The sequence below is a fragment of the Oryzias latipes genome, chromosome 19 (genome assembly GCF_002234675.1).
Source record: "Oryzias latipes chromosome 19, ASM223467v1".
In the NCBI taxonomy this organism is placed as follows: Eukaryota; Metazoa; Chordata; class Actinopteri; order Beloniformes; family Adrianichthyidae; genus Oryzias; species Oryzias latipes.
Window position 1 is genome coordinate 2,760,098 of NC_019877.2, and position 21,259 is coordinate 2,781,356.

Genomic DNA, 21,259 nt, shown 5'->3' on the forward strand with positions numbered 1-21,259 from the left:
GCGGTAACAGTCGAGTGCCGCTTCGCCCTCCCGAAACCAGAACTTTAGGCCGTTTAAAGCCGCTCTTCACTTTTGTCCGTTTACAGGCGGCCGGACTATTTTAAAAATACGAATTTATAGAGGTTCTTTTCTGTTGAGCATGTGATTTTCTTTTTATTTCCATCTGCCAAACTCTGAGTGTGTGTGTGTGTTCCCTTAACATGCAAAAGCTGGAGCCTTTTCATGAATATTTGACAGTGATTAGATTGTAAGACTTTTTGGTTGCGTAATGCCGTGATTATGTAAACGTCCATTTTTCTACTTTCATTTTTTAAGGATAATCTGCAAATAACTCACCTGCCCCCCCCCCCCCCCCCCAGCCTTTTTTTATGATCTTGAATTCCCGTCTTTTATCGCCGTCCTTTCATCTTAATGAAGTGTTGTGGGGATTTGAAGAGCGGGTATCCAGAGGTTTGTACGTGAAGCGATCCAGCAGGCCTTGAAAGACTAATGCTATAATGTCACCTAATCCCTAAAGCTTTTAGGCTAACACATCTTTACTGTGTGCCGTTTGGTTTGGAAGCAAAAGAAGATGGAATTATAAAAAAAGAGTCTGATCTTTTTTTCTCTCAGCTGCTCTCTTTAGGGATCCCCACAGCCAATCTCCATGTGTTTCTTCTGTGTCCTCCATTACATCCATGAAGCTCCTTCTGACCTTTGTCTAGCTTCCACTGCTCTCTCTTAACTTCTTTGTGATTCATCCAGTGGTGGGCCTTCAAGGCCTTCCCTGAAGGCCTAAAAAATATCTGAATCATGTCTTAATAATATTTGGTCCATGCATACTCATTAAATCATTCCAAATGTTCTGTCCATTCCCTTTTGTTGTGATTATGATGGTTATGCTGCTTCCAGACGGACGTATTTTCATATTGGAGCATTTAACCAATCACATTTCAGCTGTCCTTTGTTGCCAGGCAGAGTCAGAGCTAAAGAGACCTTAAATATCAGTTTTGAAGCCCTATAATGCAAAATTAATGTCGGCCATTCATTTCTTATAACCAATCAGATTTTTAGTTGCTGTCACCAGGGCCTTCTAGCAGGCTTAGGCATTGTCACAGTATTCAGACCTTTTGATTGGACAGACGTTTCAGGATTACAGGAAACATTTCCCACATGCAGCCTTGTCCAGTCCACAGAGCCACGGAGCACTTTCGATCTGTCTCAGTTAAAAACAGAGCTGACTGTAATGTACGCCATAGAGGATTTAGCAGGAAAATCTCCCACTGATCTCCTTGACCTCCTTCATCAGAAAAATCTGAGTGAGATGTTCCAGTGGATAGGCACTTGTTGGTTCATTGCAGGGGTGTGGTGGGTGTAATTAGGACACTGGTGTTTTGGACAGAGATGTCAGAACTGGACAGGAAATGACTCCCACCTCCGTTGAGGTAAAAGATTTCTCCGTTTTGACAATCCAAGAACGATAAACAGTTGTTTTTGGTGTTTTCCACAGTGAACCTGATGTCTCTGTTTAGGGAAGGGCGATATATCGGTGCCAGTATCGGTATTTGCATAATCTACAGATATTCCTCTGACTGTTTTTAGAAACACTTTATTTTGGAAATGTTTTTCCTTTGTTCCTAATATATTGGGAAGCTTGTATTTACAGTCATGGTCAGTAACTGACTGTTTTCAGGTAAATTTTATTTTTGATAGGGATACGTGTTCCTAATAGATCCCTGGTTATGGGGAGATGATGGTTTACAGAAATGTCTAATATTCAACAAATGGTGTTGGTGCTTTCAGATATATTCATATGAAAGTTTGAAAGTGATGCGTTTTCCTATGAGATCCTTTGCTGGATGTTAAACAGGTCAATGTGATTTTCCAGTAAAAGAAAAGTTGTGCATTTCTGAAAAAAGAAACAAAAAGGAAATCTAATGTTTGTGTTACTGTAGACACTGCAAATATTGGCTATCGTCCACAGTTGCAGGATATCGGTATATCGGTTATCGGTATTGGCCGGAAAAAATTATATCGGCCCATCTCTATCTCTGTTTGCATTGATGTGATTCAATACTGCGTTATTTTTGTTCATTATTGTCACATTTGGATCATTTGGACTCCATTCCAGTTCTTTCCTAACTGTTGGCACCTAAACTCTATATTTGACCATTGTTTTTGTAGATGCAGAGCATCGGTGGACCGGACCCTTTTACTTCATTCAGGCTGCAGACCCTCAGCTTGGGCTGATGAAGGCTTGGAAGGACGGCAACTGTGATGGTGGCGGTGATGAGTGGACGGAGGAGGTGGAGCTCACAAAGCAGGCGGTGGAAGCCGTTAACCGGCTCCGACCCAGGCCGAGGTTCATGGTGCTGTGTGGTGACCTTGTCCACTCGATGCCAGGTAGAGGTCCGAATTCAATGACAATGTTATCTCTGTGGATGCTCGTGTACTAATCCACATTCTGAATGACTGAATGTTTTAGTTCTTAAGAGTTGGTTAATCCTGGCTATTCAGATTCGGCCAAAGACTTAGATTTGACTCTAAATACTTTAATAGAAAGAGGATAACCGCGTCATGTAGGTTCAAAGCATTTACTGTATGTGAGAACTGGACTGACTCCTCCCCCATGGCGTTCCAAACAGGAAGTACCCACTGGCTCCAAGAAGCCAAAATCCCACAGACGTCTATAGAGGAATAAGCAGCTGTTACTCGGTTATTCTATACATCAGAATAACTATTCTTGCACTTTTTTTAAACATTTTAACAACACAAGTTAATCAAGTCATAAACTGACCAATCAGATGCTACAATAAAAGTAGTTTCAATGTTCAAAATATTTGACAGATTTTCTGTAGCCTGCTTTCAAGTGGTAGGGATGTGGCCTTCCAGCTCACCTGATTGGCCAGAGTGGTTGCCATAGAAACATTGACTCACAGCGACTTGCACCAATCACTAATACCGATGTTCCAACGTGGCCCAAAAGATGAAAAGGTGAAAATTGCAATAAATAGTAACACAAACCTTAAATGTGTTAAAAAAATCTTATGGCAGCCTGAAGCATTTAACAAATCAAATAAATCCCTTTATGCATTTGACCAATCGGATGGACGCCTTCAAGTTGTTGACCAATCAGATGGAGGCCTATTGTGTTAGATGTTTGTCATCTATGTCGACGAGGATCATTTGGAGTATACTTTTTAAACTGTTGTAATGAAATTGGAATGATGTTTTTGGTTATTTTGCTATTTGTTTATATACCGCAAATTATATTGTTATCGCAATATTGATCTTAAAAATCGCATATTTCGAGTTTTCCTCATATCGTGCAGCCCTAGCAGAGATACAACAGGTGTCTTTTATTCTATTTTTATTAAATAATATAAAGTCTTTAAAAAATGATAAACAATTTGTTGTCCAAAAGAATGAGAATTTCTTCTTGCTAGCACCAGGTGAACGTCGCTAGCTAAGAAATCTGATCTGAAGTGTCAGATCCTTTAGTTACGTCTGATTTTTCCGCATTTCTGGCTGAGACCAGTCTAATGCCCTGTTTTTATTCTTCCTACCAGTTAGGAGTGGGCATGCTGTGTAATTTCAAGTCTCCCTGTGAGACATGGCTGTCGTTCGTAAGCCTTCTGCAGGATTAATTATTTTGAAACGGTGTGTAGCAGGTGGAGGAGATTTGAGGGGATCTGAAAAATTAATGCTCGCATGCATTTCCATCAGCTCTAAACGGGCTTGTGCAGAAATAGGTAACACACCTGCACAGCAAACTCAGTCCTGAATGTCTAAACGTGGGACTTTTTATTTGAAAAAGTTGACTGTCCTCAGTTGCAACACGTCGAAAAGGGTTGAAATCATGCCAAGACTGAGTCACACGTTTGTCATCTCGGAATCTTTTTGGGTATTTTCTAAAAACGAGAATAAAAAACATCATCTGTGTAATGAGCTGAGCTTAAATAAATGATCCAACAAGAACAGCAGATTATGAAATCTAAGCATATTTTGTCTTTGCAGTAAACTCTAATGGTTTAAAAACACATTTAACATCACGCTTATATCAAAGGCGAGCTGTGTCTGTGTCGTCCATGAACAGTGTGTTTATTAAGAAGTCTTTTGTTAGTGACCCACCACTAATTAGCTCTTCTGAGGTTGCTTTGGTCTTTATTGAAATGATCTTAAAGTGTCTGCCTCCATAGATCAGCACTGTGTCAAAGGCTTTTGATAGTAGGGGCCAGTCTCATCAATGCTCCTGTTTAAGACTTATTTTCTCTTTTAAAGCATTCCACTGAAACATTTCACTCATTTCTGAAAAGGCTTTTACTTCAAAATCTATAAACCTCTAATTTTCTTTGCCTGTCCTCCTGGTTTTAACAAATTTATTCAAAATTTATGGCGTATTTGTGTCCCGGACTGCAAGAACCAGATTGCTTGCACAAATCTTATTTCTCACAGCCTGTGATTGATTTGATTTGATTTGATTGATTTATTGGATGATTTCAAGCACTGATTGTAGACAATACAAGAAAATTTCCCTCAAAGTTATTACAGATATAATTAAATGAATTGATTGAATAGGATTACAAAAAAACAAAGAAAAATGCACATAGACGTAAGATGAAAATAACTGTGTAGTTACTCATAAACAGAAATAGAGATTTTTGTCACATTTGATTCATTAAATATGGTTATTAACCTTTTTTGCCTAAAAGAGTGGGAAGAAGCAAACGTATATAATGCCACCCTTACAGAGTTGTTTCAATTTTCTATTTTTGCACAATTGTCATAATCTGGTTCTGATCAAACCAAGTGCAGATCTTTTGTCAGACCCTATCGATCATCCTCTGAAAATATTCTTTTGATATTTCAGTAAACGATGACATGAATCTCACGATTTAAGCGATCCCGCCACAAATTCAAACACTCACCTAAATGTACACACCTCTAGTACCCGGTCGGAGGGAACTTTTCTGCATAGTGAACAACAAAGACGACAACATCACAGCGGACGAAAACTGGGGCCAAAATCTTTTGTGGGCTCATAAAAAAAAAAACAATATTTCAAACTCCACTGACGAAACCAAAACGCAGGTTTTGGCGATATCAAGAGGAACTTTATTTATTATTATGGGATGGCAGCAGGACCTCTGGCTTGGCATCCATTGTTGGATAAAGTGTGAAACCTGGCGATTTTCACACAATACGACAAAAAAAAAGGAATTTCTTTAGTGCGTTCGTCACAAAAGTTTGCACGTTTACTGCCACCTTACGTTTCCAACAACACCCAAAGTTTTGTTGACCTTTGACCTGTTGAAGAGTCTGCCACCTTGAATACAAAACAATTCTCTTTTAGCACTAGCTACAAATTAAAATTCCTCCTCGGGATTTCAATCGATCGCCTCCTAACTCCTCAAGCATCTTTGGCAAACTACGTGGGAAAAAATGTTGGTTTTAAACTTTGTAGATTATGGACGACGTTATTGGGAAGAACTTCCAATTATGGCTTTTACCTGTTGCTCGCACATTTTTTACTGGAATATTGCAAAGATGTAATACATCATCAGCTCAAACTGAATTAAACTGTATAACATGCAATATGAATATTTTAGGAGTGTGGGTGTGGTCAACAATCAACCTCTGTTGCCAAGGAAATCCAAAAACGGACTTTTCCCATTGATCATAAAAATAACATTGATTTGTTCATCACCACCAGGTGAGTACAACTTGAAATAGTTGCTATGGAGATGAAACCAACAGGAAAGCCGCCATCTTGAAACTTTTTTTTTAAGGGTGAGTAGCAGCTGCTCAGTCAGTGAGGGCGGGGCAAGAGATGGCGTCGAGGGTGGGGGCAGGTAGCACCGTTTTCAGTTACTTTGTTTTGTCACTTAATTTTATACTGTGTTCTTCTTTTTTTTTCATCCAAAGGGTCAGGTGTGAATTTGAAATGAAATATATTCAGTTCACAAACATAATTGCAAAACTAAAGGTAATAAAAGCGGTAAATCTTAAGTGTATTGAATCAATTCAACCTCCAGTGACCCTCCCTGAAACAAATCCAGAAGATCCAGGCGGATGATTGCGTATTTCTAATCAGTATGTCGGTCAGGTGCGAGTAAACACAGAATATTCTGCGGTAAAACCTCCTCTGAGTGAGTCTGTAGGATTTCTGGCACAAAGAATGAAGTACGGCTGGTTTATGTTAATTAATGTATCTTCACATAATCAATGAGAGTCTAATCTAATGAGAAAAGAAAAGGAAGCCTTGAGATGCTGCAGCCGTATTATCTCTTGCTGGAACTGGTTTGAACATTTGCCTCTGGCGTTCCATTAGCCTTTTTCCCAGCCAGAGTCTGCAAGCAGCATTTCCCCACATGACTCCAAATGATATTTATCTATGAAAAGCAAAGGGCCTTTGGCTGTCCTCAGACTGATGCAGATGAAATTTTAGTTATTGATCAGATGGGCCGTAGATATCCATGTGAATCTCTGCATACAGTCTCCATGCAGGACAGCTGTTGTGTTTTATTAGGTGCTGCCGTCGCTGTTCTGCTGGGAAAGTAAAAAGCTACTTGTGTCGTAAAGATGTAAACAACAGACTCCCTGTGACGGAATGCATTATTTCTCTCCAGAAAGACACTGGTTTCCTTCAGGTTATTTACAGGTAGATGAGCTTTTAAAACTTTTTTTTTCCTTTTCCAATATAAAAAATAATAATGAATATGAATATAGTAACAGGTTTTTTTCTATCAGTAAACTGGACAGTAATGCTGCATTCACAACGGACACGTCAAGATTCAATGTTAAGTCAATATGAAGACGTGATCTGAGGTCCTGCGGCACCATTTGGGCGTCGGGCTTGGGTGGCAGACGCGCAGAACCGCATCAACCAATCAGGGACTCGGCCTTTGGCATGTGATGCTGTCAGTAACTCGATCAGTGGGTTGAAGAAAAAATCTAATATGGCCACTCGATATGAGGATTTTTGTCCATTTTCATGACCTGCTGGGCCGCTGGGTTACCGGAAACTGTCCCGGTTACAGTTGAGGAAAGGCGGGAACCTCCCCGGACAGATAGTCCGTCTGTCACAGAGCCCATGGAGCTGGAGCGATCAAGCCCACTACGCTAGCCAGCTGCCCGGTAGACAGCGTAGTGAGCAAGCACCGCTGCCCAGGGTCATGAAGAGCTAGCGCCAGCATAGCCCAGAGTGAGATAGTCCAACAGCTGGAGAGGCGCCATGGGTGCCGTTGTAGCGTCTGCTATCGCTCCAGTTCCATGGGCTTATGATGTTTATCTTATTTTCATATATTTGACACAATAATGAAAACCATCCTCCAGTTTCATTTTTATTTTCCCCTCTCGGGTTACTGCGGGACAAAAATTCTTCAAACTGTGCCACAGACAGACAGAAGTAACACTTAAAACAGCCGTTACATCCAGCCGTCGCTCCTGCTGTAAATGGTGAAATTCCCCATACTGGGGAAGGACCTGGTGAACCCAGACAGGGGGCCTCTGTAGAGCTCGCTCAGCATCATACATGTTTTCCATGATGTGACAATGAATGAAGTTCAGAACAACGTTGGCGGCCGGGGCGTCAAGACGTCAAGGGGAGGTGTTGAGCCGCAAATTTGACGTGCATCAAAATGTGGCGGCAAAAAAAAATGGAGGCGGCAGACGTGAACTTGGTGCCAGAATCGCACCCAGTGTGATTAGAGCATTAGACCTGTTGGTGAACATTAACACCAACAAAGTCTGTACCATTTGCATATGCTTTAACCATATAGGCTTGTTGCTGATGTCCCACTTGCTGAGTATTAGAAGCATGTGGTAGATATTTTGACAACTTAAAGCAAATTTTTAAACCTTTTAATTTCATTTATTATATTAAAAAAAAGTAGTTAAAACAACAACAAAAAACTCAAAATTCCACTTTATTTATCAAGAAAAAAATAAACAAACAAAGTCACTTCCAAAAAACAGATGAATTTACTCTAGGCTCTTAAAAAAGTTTCACTTCTGGCATTAAAACAACAAAGGTCTGGAGTTTTTATTGCAAAAACAGTGTGAAGCAGTTTAATCAATGCCATTGATTTACTGCTGAACTGTTTGTTCTGACCTGAAAATATTTGGTAACAAAGTTTTTGAATAAATCGAAAAATCTTTACTTTAGTTTCAAAACAGTTTATTCAACAAAACCAACTTGGAGCAGCCATCAGGGGATTTAGAGGAGAAGAAAGATGCTTGGAAGGGAAACCCCATTTTTCCTGACTTTCACAGAGAGAACAGGTTAACCAAATACTCCTGAGTCAATGAAATGTTCTGCATCTTCACTCTTTCCTCTTGTTTATTTTCAGCCTTGGCCTCAACGGCCTTTAGGGGTGGAAACGGGCTGTCTATGGGCAAAAAATGGGGCATGCAGGTTTGCCCGCCTTCCCCAAAAACCAAGGTTGTAGACCACTAGACAGATTGATAAGTAAGGGGAAGTAGGTGAGACCCAAACGTAAGTGTATTGTGAAGTATTTGTAGAGATGACATCACACACTTGTGATGTACTGGTGATGTTGTCGCACAATGCGCATATGCCACACTCCAGTCGTTACAAGGTGCGAATATCGCCCGGTTACTGGCTGCCTGCAGGCGCCTTACGCACGCAGTGCTCTGGCGATAAATAATTGTCCAGAGGACACAAATTTTAACAGTCAGGCTAAACGTAAGGCGTGTGCACTTATCTCAAGAACAGCACAAGCGGGCTCCTTTCGCAGTGCGCAGAACTCTGCCCATCTCATCCTTCCTTACCTCTAAGTATTCACTATGACCTTTCACATGTAGCATGCATGGAGAAAAAAACGTGTATGAACATTTTCTCTCTAAGGTTGTAGACGGAGTGGTCTACAAGCTGAACGTTTCTTAAGAACCACCTGCGTGTCCCAAACATCTTTGCCCAATTTTTGCCCACAGACAGCTTGGGTCCACTCTAAAGGGCGGTTGTGACTAATGTTAAAAAAAAAAGCAATTAAAGAAGGTAAGTATTACAAGACATTTTTTTAATAAACCAGTATTTTTCTTGACTTTTAGCTAGAGCAAGTAGAGATTTTTGCCTCCGTTTTGAAAGTTTTTTTTTTTTTTATCTTCTGGGAAAATTGAGTGAATTTCAATGAATGACTGTGCATGCATTTCTTCATGTCCCGCAGCCTGATTTCATCACAGGGAGGGAATGGCTGGCGCAGCACGGTTCATGTTCAGCAAAAATAGCCGCAAGCTTCCAACCTATGCAAACTACCTTTTGCATGACAATTAGGGGCTAGCATGCCATCCCTGCCTGGCTAACTGGCCTGAAGGAATGGGCACTGAAAGAGAAGAGCAATTATCTGGCAAACCTGCCTAATCTCTGCATGTCCTCCAATCTTTGCACTTGTTTGATTAATAAATGATCAAAGTTTTGTTGGCCTTGGTACTGCGGGCTAAGTTAGATCTCAATCACACGATAATTAGAATCCTTTAATAAATATAGAGCACCATGTCATGCTTAAAATGTCCTTGTTTGTAAGATTTAACTTCAGGCAAATTTCCACACGAATTTGGCTTGGTTTTGTCACTAAGCAGCCCCTGCCTTCCTAATTTTGGGTCACGATTAGCAACATTTGTCAGCTGCACTGCGGTTCTAAACTCTTCGGGCTGTCTCTCTTTATCATGCAAGGATCCACGGATCTCCAGCATCTGTATGACTGCTCTGTTTAAGCCAAACCGTGCCCCTCCCATCCATCCCCCCCCCCCACACACAATTTCTCCATTTCCCACTCATCCGTCACCTTTAGAGTTTAGAGCAGATGTATTTCACATGCAGGGGGGGAAGCAGACTGTTGGCACCAAGTTAAAACCCCAAGGCCTTGAGGACCTTTAAATGGTGCGTCGTCAGCCCTTGTTATTATCAGCCCCAGTGGAGCAGGTTGTGTGTGCCATCCTCATTACTTGCCACGTCCATCACCATCCTGGCAACTGGACCGCCACATTGATTGGGAGGAAGGAAGTGATATTATAGCCAGAGCTGCTCCCCCTGTCTCTCGGCTGACATTTCCCCTTAAACTGTTTACTTACAATACAGAATAAATGGGTGGCAGCCAGGGGAAGCTAGCTGTCAACCCGCATCGTCAATACCGCTGCCTGTTGGCGACAGGAAATTGGCAACTGTAATTCTGTTCCCACAGATTTCGCTCTCCGTCTCGTGTCTTCATTGCTCTTTACGATCTTCAGGCTGTTCATACTTTATTGTGACAACCTACTTTTGCAAGTCTGACAGCATACATAAACACAGTAATTTGTGCTCGTCTCCTATTGATCTGTTTGTAGCAAGCATGCATTATGTTGGAAAGCATCAAAGGTTCTGTTTGTTCTTGTAATTATGGGTCATAATACTTTAAGCTTTGTTACCAGAGTCAAGAAAACGGAAAAAACCCTTTTATTTATTGAATGGGGGTGTTGATGGAGAACAGCAATGGCCTTTAAAGGTTGGTGTATACTTCATAGCGATCCATTATTGCATCAATCATATCGCGTCCCTACTGCGATTGTGTGACCGTCTGCGATAACTGCGACAAACTTCTGAGTGGCGTTGAGTAGGAATGTCCAGATCCGATCATGTGATTAGAAATCGGGCCCTATCACGTAGTTTCAGACTTGATTGGATGTTGTCTTCTGACCAAAATAGGATATTTATTATGTAATTATTATTTTTTAAGGCACTTGTTTTGTATCAAACAAGTGCCTTAGTAGAAGTCTGCCAATCATGAATGGATCACAACATTTTACTGCCGTAAAGCAAAGCAGAATATGGCAGCAGTTTGGGCAGGAGGTGCTCAAAAACATTTAAGTTAAGTTAGCAAGATGTTCACAGATTTAAACTTCCTGGTGTAGGTACCACAACTATTTGGCCTGCAACAACCGTTCGGGGTCTTTCGACTAGTGCTGACGTCACATGATGTGATTGGCTGTCCGTTGGTCCGATGATGTGTCAGATAGTGATAGGTCTGGACAAATTACGATACTACCATATAAGAAGATATCATGCGGTCCGTTGTAAACAAACAGAGCTCCGACATAGGGCGAGATTATCTTCTAATCATGCTTTTATTATTGTTATGATTATTATTAAGTAAGTTTGCAGCCGAACGGACTGCGGTTCGAACCCTTCTCCGAACTGCACACTGTAACAAAGCATCTTCCCTGCTTGTGAACACGAAGCTACGAGACTCCAGCTGCTCTGATAGACTTGGTTCGCTTGAGTTGAGCAGCAGGTTCATTCTAACAGCCACAGATCTTTTTGCAAAGTGGGTTGTGGCAACATCTCTCTATTAAACACTACAAAGAATAATGTCAGACACAACTTATGAGGGAAAAGTAGGTTACAAAAGGAAACATGAAATGAAAATATGTAGAACCTGAGCAGATCTCGACACTACGTAGTTTGTCCAAGTGGGGCTACCGTAGTGTGACATTATCCTCAGTCGAAAGGACCCCGAACGGTTATGCAGGCCGAATGGTTAGGGTACCTACACCAGCTCAAAAACTATTTAATAAATATTCTAAACTGACAGGAAGTGTCTTTAGCTTTTTGTCTTAACGCTACAAAGGTATTTAAACAGAAAAGAGAGAGTATTTTTTTCTTTTTTTCTTTTTTATGAGAATGACTCTCTGTGCTGCCAACAGAGAGATGGCTGCAAAGTACAAACTCCGGGAGAAGGTGATTCATTTTAATTTAATTTATATAGCCCAATATTACAACAGCAGTTGTCAAAATAATTTTAGGTTAAATACTATTCAACAGTTAACAATTCAAAGTTGCTAATATTTGCTACGGGCACAATATTCCAATCACGGAAGATGTCATCAACTTGTGTCGCATTTCGCAGCAATTGGGGCGAGTCCCTTCCATTGGCCTTGCAACCGATGCGACCCGAGCAATTACAAATCACTATGAAGTATAAACCAGCCATAAACCTTTCATTTGGAGCAACTCGACTAAAGAAACTTGGAGCTGCAGCGGCAACACTCGAGTAGGCCAATGACTTATTGAGTTTTCCTCCATTACAAATCCTTGGTCCAACCAAAGGTAACCCCAGAGAGGGCATTCCTCATCACAAGGATGTCTTTTGCTCTAACATCTCTCTCTCTCCTCCCGTCTATGTTTTTTCTTTTCTCGATGTGTGAAGAGGATAAAAAAAACGGGGGGGGGGGGGGGGGGGGGCTGATGAGAGAGGTAAAAGAGCAAGATGATGAGTTGATTAGATTTGAGAAACATGCCGGACTTTACACTCTACTAATGAGCACTACAAAAGATTGGAGATGTTTCTCAAGTGGGGTTGTGAGGGATGTTACCTGTTATACAGACGATTCGTACTTTAATACACATACCTGTCGGTACATGTGTAGACCTGTGAGGGGATGTAAAGGTTAGCGTGGACCTCCCTTTCCCATCTCCTAACGCCTAATAAATTGCCAGTGAGTCTCTCAGTGGGAAGCAAAGGAGAGAAGAGATGATTGTTCAAGCCATCTTCCTTAAGGAATGTCGTTTTTAGGACACTGAGGGTTTTTAAGGTCCTTGATGAATCGGGGAGGGTTTTATACTTGTTTATCTAAAGGTAGTTTCCAGCTTTAATAGGTTTCTTTGGGGTTTCGCCTATGAGGAGTGCCAACATCAGACGTGTAGAAGTGTGTCTGTGTTTTCTCTCCTGTTAAGATTCAGGAGAAGCATGTGTGAATAATAATTCAGGCACATCTTTGGTGTATTTTCATTAGCATTGACTCACCACAGTTCAGTACTGCTCTACTCCAACTGAAGGCATTTCCACTAGATGAGCAACTGCATTATAGCTTTAATTTTTAGTGCCTCGGGACTTGTGGTACCAACTGAGCAATTTATGGACACCGATGGGAGGATCGGTGGCCAGGGCTCTGGCTTATTGTAAAAAAAAAAACAAAAAAACAAGGGGGTAAGACAGCAGTAGTTTAGCATTTTGCCCTCTTTGTTACGCACACTAAAGAGGTTTTCCAGTCTAATGAAAAAAACAAACAATACCAGCAAAGCGAAGAGAGTTGAGGCGAAATGGCTAATGGAAATGCAGCTCTTGTCACTTGAAGTCTGAAACCTGTTATCAGAGAAAATTGGCTCTAAGCTCGACAGTAATTGTATTCCTCGACTAAGTCACAGAAATCATCACTTTCTGACTCACATCAGCTAAATCTTAACCTTTTCCAGACCGGATTGAGACGATCAACTATTTTGCGCAAATATTTGAACACATTTAAAATTCAACCAATAGTTAAGTGAAAATTAAAATTGGTATGTATTGCAAGAAATTCGGCCAAGAATGCTGCCTGAAGTCTATGAAATGCAACCAGAAAGCTTAAACTAAATAGTACTTACTAAAATAGTAAATGCGTTCCTATCCATCACTACTTAAACTCTCATTTCCCTACTCGCTCACACTAACGAGTAGGCCTGCACAATATACCGCAAATTTATCGTTATCGCAATATCAAGCAGTGCAATATCCATATCGCAAAAGTCAGCAAAAATCGCAATAAATGGGTACCTTAAATGTGCCAAAACAATCCTATGGCAGCTTGAAGCATTTAACGAATCAAATAAATCCATTTATGCATTTGACCAATTGGATGGACCCTTTCCGATGTTGACCAACCAGATGAGCCCTTTCATGTTAGATGTTTGCCTCCTACATCAACGAGGGTCATTTGGAGTATCTTTTTTTTAAACTGTTGCAATCAGATGGTAATGATGTTCTTGGTTGTTTTGCCATTTGTTTATATTCCGCAAATTATATCGTTATCGCAATATTGATCACTAATATCGCACATCGCAAGTTTTGCTCATATCGTGCAGCCCTACTAACGAGCATACATTTATATGACCATAATGCTTAGGCTTTAGTCACAACTGCTGTTGTGGGTGCATACTGGCCATCTGTGGGTCAAACCTATACGGGACACGTAGGTAGACTGCACAAAATATCAAGGTCGTAGAGCAAAAATGTTCATGCGCATTTATTCTTCTATTTGAATATTGAAAATACATGATCATTTTTGTATTTTTACAAAAAACTTCAGTTGGATTTATGTGGTTTCAGCTTTGTTTAATTTACACAACATGCAGCATTTTGTGCTTAGCTTGTAATACTCCTTTAGCAAAGGTGTTGTACATTTGCACACTACGTGTCATTGTGTTGACTGTATAATGTATAGAAGTGTTAGCGTATTAAAGGTTGTTTGTGCTGATACTTTACCTGGTTCTTTTTTAGGTCATTTATAACTCCTGAAAAAAAAAAGACTAGGTTTTAAAATTTAGGTAACACCTGCAGACCTGCTAACACACTTTGTGTTTATTCTCCACTACGGAGGCTTCCTCACTTTAAAAAAAAAACAGTGGTTTAAGTCCTGAAAATAAATGTGACAATGAGACCCCACTCTCTGATGAGTTTATCCACTCTTGACAGCCAGTCTTAAAAGGGTATTGAGAGCGCTTGCACTGTTGGAAAAGCTAAACTAGAACCTGCTGAAGTTGCCTGTCAGGGTTTGTGAATTGGTGTTGTGGTCTCATTAAATGAACTAGACCTTTCATTCAGATCCCCAGGGAGAGCACAGAACGCCAGTGAGTTGATGTTTTTGTAAGTCTTGCTCTCTGCATTAATCTTTCTACTTTTAAAAACAGAAAAAATATGAAAAGATTAGAGGTGGGTTGTGATGTTTATGAGATTGCTTGTTATTTATAATTACGTCTTTGTATGGAAAAACACATGTTTTAGATTCAGTGTTCACTGAAAACACCAATCGTATCAACAGAAGAGGTTATGGGATATTATATTACCTTTAGTAACAAAGATCACACAAAACTTCTGTTCAGTTTCCTGGAGACTTTTGATAAACCCCATTTTGATCACTTTGACTTTAAGATGTGCATTCCTTACTTGCATGAAGTAGATTATTTTCAATAAGTGGGCAGTGGTCTTAGCCAAGATGCTCAGACTTCCATCTCCCCAGCAACTTTCTTCTCCTCCTCTGGGGGGGTTCTAAGGCTTTCTTAGGCCAGCTGAGAGATGTGGTCTCTCCAGCGTGTGTTGGGTCTCCGCTCGGTGGGACATGCCAGGAAAACTTTGCCCATGAAGCATCTGGACTTAAGTTGTTTGTAATACATAACTAGTCTGCATTGAGGCGGCAGTGGCTCAGGTGGTTGGGCAGCTCAGCCAGTCATCGAAGAGTCAGCGGTTCAATCCCTGCTCCTCCCTATCATTTTTTTGTGTCCTTGGGCAAGACTCATTACCCTCCCTCCCCCCCACCGTGGCTCCAATGGTGTATGTAGGAATATCCTTGTGATGGTCAGAGGGGCCGTAGGAGCGTACTGGGAGCCACGCCTCTGTCAGTCTGCCCCAGGATGGTGCTGATGTAGCTTACCATCACCAAGTATGAAAGGGGGATGAATGAATAATGGATATACATTGTAAGTGCTTTGAACATCTGGAAAAGCACAGAAAAATCCAAATCATTATTCTGCATTGTCAGTCAATTGAGGAAATTCTTGAATTTAGCTGTTTTTGGCCAAATCCGAATTGCTTCCCTTATTACGGATTCTCCCTACCCCTACATTTAGAGATATGGAAAAAAATGGTGTCTTCAAATCAGGAGGTTAGAAAGCGCTCAATGACATCATCAATAGCCGCCCAACATCTACGTCAGCCCGTAGCTGCCAGCACTTGTCATGCAAAAACAAAAAGTCATTACTTTTGTTAACTTCTGTGCTACAGAGCACACCCATGAGAAGAAAGGTGTTTGTCCTCCGCACCACAAGCACAGCCTGGATCACCCTACTGGTGGAGGGATACCCAGCCCAAAGTCGCTACCGCTTCTCCTTAAAAAAACACTTTTGTTCAGCACCACCGCTCCAAATGACCCTACAATTGGAGCAATAGGGAGGAATCAGAGGGGGCAGGGAAGTCATTGAGAAAGAAAACCAAAGAAGTTGTTATGGGGTTGGGCTGTTTAACTTTGGAGTGAGTAAGGTTTAATTTTCTCACGTAACCTGGTGAATTGATCTGGCTCCAGTTTTAGCCACCTTAACCCTTGTGCTGGCTTAGATGACCCCACCCTTTACATTGACGTTATTCCTACCATGACAAAGGTGGATAAAGGTGGAAAGATTTCATGTCATCATGGACACCAGTGAAGGTCAGAAATTATTGAAGAAAAAAGGTCCAACGCACTGTCTAGTGGGTCTAGATGACCCATCTCCCAACATTAAAGTGCCTAGGATAGCACAAGGGTTACAGAAGAAGACAAAGTTCTGATCTTTGGTGTCAATCCCAAAGTTTGTCTTTTGTGATAAAATAGTTACATGTCTTTTATAAAGTGTTAATTTACTTTATTTTATTAAAATTGCACATACTGGATTTGTGTGGTAAACCAGTAGTGATGCCTCAGATTATTTTTTTTATTTTTTTTTATTGAACGGTTGAAGTTTACATCAACAAAATTTAGGCATAGAAGAAAATATTATCCCTAAAACTCTGTATTGTGTCAACCTTTGAACAAAAAGTGAAATATTTATAAAGTAGTAAATGTGTGAATAACCACCTCTCTGTAAAGAAACAATCGTGTTTTTTGTGTGCCTGTATTTAGGCAGAAGTGTTTTGTTTACCCTCGGAGGGAATAGAACTTGCAGGAACGGAGCATCTGGTTGCTCTGGCAAGCTTTAGGAAGCAGTTGGCTTTTTTTCCCCTGGAGTTTATGTTCACTTTGTCCTCCAAGTCCATTTTTGTTGTTTTTTTCCTCTCATTTTTACTTCTCCTCATCGTAGTTGAGTGCTTCTGAAAAAGGCTTTTAAACACAGGTGGGATTTGGATGAGGATTGGTTTGGAGGTTTGTTGTGCTCATGCCTGATTGATGGCTTTGCCCTGTTAGCAGATGGCTGTGGTTGAGGGCAGGCAGCTGTCACTGTGAGGAAGCAGAAGGTAGCGCAGCATCCCTGCTATTGCCTGTGACCATCCATCTTATGTTTGCATTCCCATATATTTGTCTAAAGAGAGTGAAGCTCTTTGCTGGACTTTTGTGCATTTGAGGCTCGTTCTGAAACATCCGAACGCTTTGGTTGACTTGGGTCCCATTCCAACTTTCGTGGTTTGCATGTGATGAATTGTAGGGGAAGCAAAAACGTTGTTGGGCTATAAATCTTTCAAATAAGTCAGACTGATGGATGATGGTGGTTCTTAGCTTAAATACACAACAAGATAGATGCATATCCTGAGGCAATCTGGGAAGACTTGGGCTATCATCTGATGATTTATCCCTTCAGGCAACAGCCAACGTTTTAGACGTTGCTGTTTATCCAGCATTTATCAAGACCGCCTTTAAATACTTTGATACATTCAGGACCTGAACGTAATCTAGCGCTAGTCATCCTAACTTTCTAGAAACAACAGTAAAACATGGTACGTATATTTTGGTAACGACATTTTTTCATGTTTTTTATTGCTTTTCATAAACTGGATAAAACCAGGAGCCAGTGCTTCCTCCTTCATTAGTTTAGTGCGAGAGGGAAGAAGAAGAGGCTGGTTTCATCCATCATTCATTGATTCAGATGATTATTATTCCCCACAATTGGTAGCAATTCAGGAACCGGTGGAAACAGCCATGAAATATTCCTTAGCAGCCGGCAAGGAAGCCGACGGGCCGGCGTGCTCTTCTTCCCCCGCAGAACCTCCTTCGGGCGCAAAAGTGTCATGCAAGCGTTCTGAGCTGAGTTTTTGTGATGAACCGGAGGAGCCGCGTGACTGAAAATAAATCTGCCAATACGTGAAACCGAAAATGGAATAGAAACACAAATACGCGGGGGAACACTGTACTACGAAAGTGGCAAATACTTTCTCCTCACGGTAATACTTCCAGTGCAAAACTTTGACATGCTTACAGTGATGCATTAATGTTGCGCAAAATATTTATTTCATTGTTTTTTTCCTTTTATTTTTCACTTAATTAAAGTTCAGTTGAAGAACTACCCATAGCTCAAATACAAGTTGGAAAAATAACTTGTATACAAGTTAAAGTCATAGAGTTAACAATTTAAAAAGAGCGTTTTATAATGTACTTAATAAATTGTTAGAGTTTAAATGGAGACAAAAAGTTAAAGTTTACAGCTGGACGAGTGCGAGTTTTCCCATGATGCATTGTGTCTTTACTCACTGTACATCTGACTTCCAGCTGATGAATCTTTTTTTTATTTTAACCTTTGTATTCTGATAAAATGTGACAAATGTGGCAAAAAAAATGAGAAAAAGGGCAAAAAAAAATATGACATAAAAAAAGAATGATCAATGGTGGACCAATAGTGGAGTTAGACAAAATATTTGGTAAGATTAAAAGACTCACTGTTTATGAAACTTAAAGACCCACTCCAATGAAAATTGTATTTTTTGCTGTTTTTAACACATTCTTATGGCATTTTTCTAATAATGGAGTACATATATGTAAAACATTACACGACTCTTTGGTGAATTTCTAATGAACTCCTGCTGCTCTTTGTCCTAGAAAACAACAAAGATTGTTTTATTTTGGCTAAAGACGGCAGAATCATAATTAAAAGACCACTGGGAGCACTTTGAATGTGATTTTGTTCTATGAAAACTGCTATATATTAATTTATATCCTTATCTAAACACCCAAGCAAACATTCCGTTCATGAGAGAAATAGTCAAGTAATTAAAAAGTTAAAAAAATAAAATGAGACAAAAATTCAGCACTTCTTTGATACAGTCTTCCTCTTGTTCAATAATCTGGGTTTCACCCTGCCTCCATTTTTATTTCCATCCTCACTGGGATTGAGTTCAGTACAGAATATTTTATTGCTCCATGTTTCTCTGCACAGACTCCATGTGTAATATTTATGTAAGCCTGTATTTCTGCCTAATAAATGCAGACAGTTTAAAATAGCCGTCCTGCTCCTCCGAATCTGGTAAGTATTCAACTCCATTACGGCCTGCAAGGTTCCGTTTGAACAAAGAGTATAAAACCCGAACACGACTCATTGTGTCGGTAACCATGGTGATACCAAGTGGGCTCCACGGAGCATTGGTTATTCTCCGAGCTGTCATCATTATCCAAATAATCCTTCTTTCCCTTAGGCGACTGTCCCCTGTTGGACCCGCTCACACTTTCAAATCTCTTGTCGCCAACATCCGTCTCCTCTTGTTTCGGCTCATTTCTTTGTCGTTGGAATGAAGCTCTTCCGTGGCTTTTGTTTTAACGTACAGGTGACAGGTGGACTGGGACCTCCATGACGTTAAAGACGTTAAAGAAGTTAAAAGTTTTTGGTGTTTTTATCATGTTCTCGTGGCATTTTGTCCCATGATAAAAGACCTATAGAAAAGAAAATTAAGCCCAAAATTGCATTTCTGAGGATTTTTAAAAATTAAAATCATTGTGAATCAGGAGCTGACAAAAGAATTGGCGTTTGAAAAACAACGTATTTGTGACATAAAAATATGCTGGGCGGGCCACAAGCTCTGCTCCATTCTGATGCATCCACTTGTAGACAAATCGATTCATGTATGTCTTTGTTTTCCTCATCTGAGCTGGAATCCGGCTCAGAGCTGTATGGCTGGATGGCTCTAAATAGCTCGGCATCTTTGTTACAGCGCTAATGTTATGTTGGAGCTCTGAGGAGCTGTGAGCTAGCAGAGGGCCATGTAAACAGAGAGCTCTCAGCAGTGGGGCGGAGAAGGGACCGGGTTTTCTCCGTGAATATCTAATGAACCCCTGCCGCTCTGTAGAAAACTACGTCCTAGAAAAATACCGTTTTTTTTTTTTAAAGATTTTGGCTGAAAACAGCATCATCATAAATAAAAGACCACTGGGATGCTTTAAAATAGATCAGAAGATGACCGGAGCGGGACTTTAAAGCTGGTATGTCAGACTGTTGGAACAAATTCTCCTCCTAACCTCAGGGACGGAGTTCAAGGAAGGTCAGGAGCGGGACCTGAAGGAGGCCTTGAAGGGGACAGACCCCTCCATCCCGCTCATCTTCGTCAGCGGGAATCACGACATTGGGAACACCCCCACCCCGAGCAGCGTGGAGAATTTCTGCAAGACTTGGGGTGACGATTATTTCAGCTTCTGGGTGAGACAAATGGGCAAAAAAAGCCTCGGTTTTTATCTGGATCTTCCGCTTCTTACTTCTGTCTTTTCAGGTGGGTGGAGTTCTCTGCCTGGTTCTGAACTCCCAGCTGTTCTTCGACGCCTCGGCCTGCCCTCAGCTGAAGGAGGCCCAGGAGACGTGGCTGGAGGACCAGCTGAGCACGGCCGCCTCCTCCTCTTCAGCGGTAAGATGACTTCTAACCCACTTCGTGAGGATGCTGGGAAGTCTCATGCAGTCTTTAGCCATTGTTCAACTTTTATCTCCTTTTTTCAGGGACCCAAACACATCCTGGTGTTTCAACACATTCCTCTATACCTGCAGCGCCCTGATGAAGAAAATGACTACTTCAACCTGCAGAAAGAAGTTAGGCAAAAACTCCTGGACAGGTTCAGGAAGGCAGGTAGGAAAGCAGCCCAACAAGAATCCTGTTAAGTCTGTTCGGAGATAAGTCACAATCTCTTCCAAAGCTGTGAAACAGCAGCTGCACTTTTATAAGATGATGGATTTAGGTCACTCTGAAGGGGCCTGCCTCAATACCAGCAAGCTAATATTCTTGTTAAACCTTCTCACTTCAAGCATATCTAAGTGAAGCAAGCTGGATCCTCGCTCGGAGGATTAATAAGTCATTATCCCGAAACAGGGGCTTACACAATACATGATCTAATTAAATTCATTACCGCGTTCACCTAGTGTAAGGAGAATAATTCCTTAATCAGAATGCATTGTTGTAGGCTTATGAACGGAGGATGCAGCCGTCGTGGGCAGGAAACCGTCCGGCCAGCTCCTCATCGACTGACGAGAGCGCTCATGTGAACGTGTGCTTCTTAATCATGCATCAAGGTCTCAGGAGATTCATTTCATTACCCATCCATTATTTCGACATGTATTTAACCTGCTTTGGCCCAGTGACCCTCCTGACTTATAATAGATTGGTTCTGTAATGGAAGTTCAAGTTTTAAAGAAGCTTTTTATTTATTTATTTATTTTTATCCAGGGATTAAAAAAAAGCCACTGTTGCTTTCTCTAAGAATAGAAATAAATAAATTCAAGCTGCACATATCAATTCTGAATGCATGGAAATGAACCGTT

The 21,259-nt window shown here is 40.9% G+C and overlaps 1 protein-coding gene across 4 annotated transcripts in view; it reads left to right on the plus strand.

Moving 5' to 3' along the window:
• The window catches only part of cpped1 (calcineurin like phosphoesterase domain containing 1), a 39,940-nt gene that overhangs the window by 1,450 nt on the left and 17,231 nt on the right, over positions 1 to 21,259 (plus strand). For 3 of the 4 annotated variants that reach the window (XR_002292458.1, XM_020711917.2, XM_004080125.4), the window contains exons 2-5: positions 2,164 to 2,382; positions 19,980 to 20,152; positions 20,223 to 20,354; positions 20,444 to 20,570. Coding sequence is in view for 3 of the 4 variants with exons in the window: in XM_020711917.2 (XP_020567576.1) it covers positions 2,164 to 2,382; positions 19,980 to 20,152; positions 20,223 to 20,354; positions 20,444 to 20,570 (651 nt within the window). In the remaining variant the exon portion in view is untranslated. Of the gene's footprint in view, positions 1 to 1,399; positions 1,425 to 2,163; positions 2,383 to 19,979; positions 20,153 to 20,222; positions 20,355 to 20,443; positions 20,571 to 21,259 lie in introns of those variants that run through there. The other variant, XM_020711918.2, reaches the window with a different exon arrangement.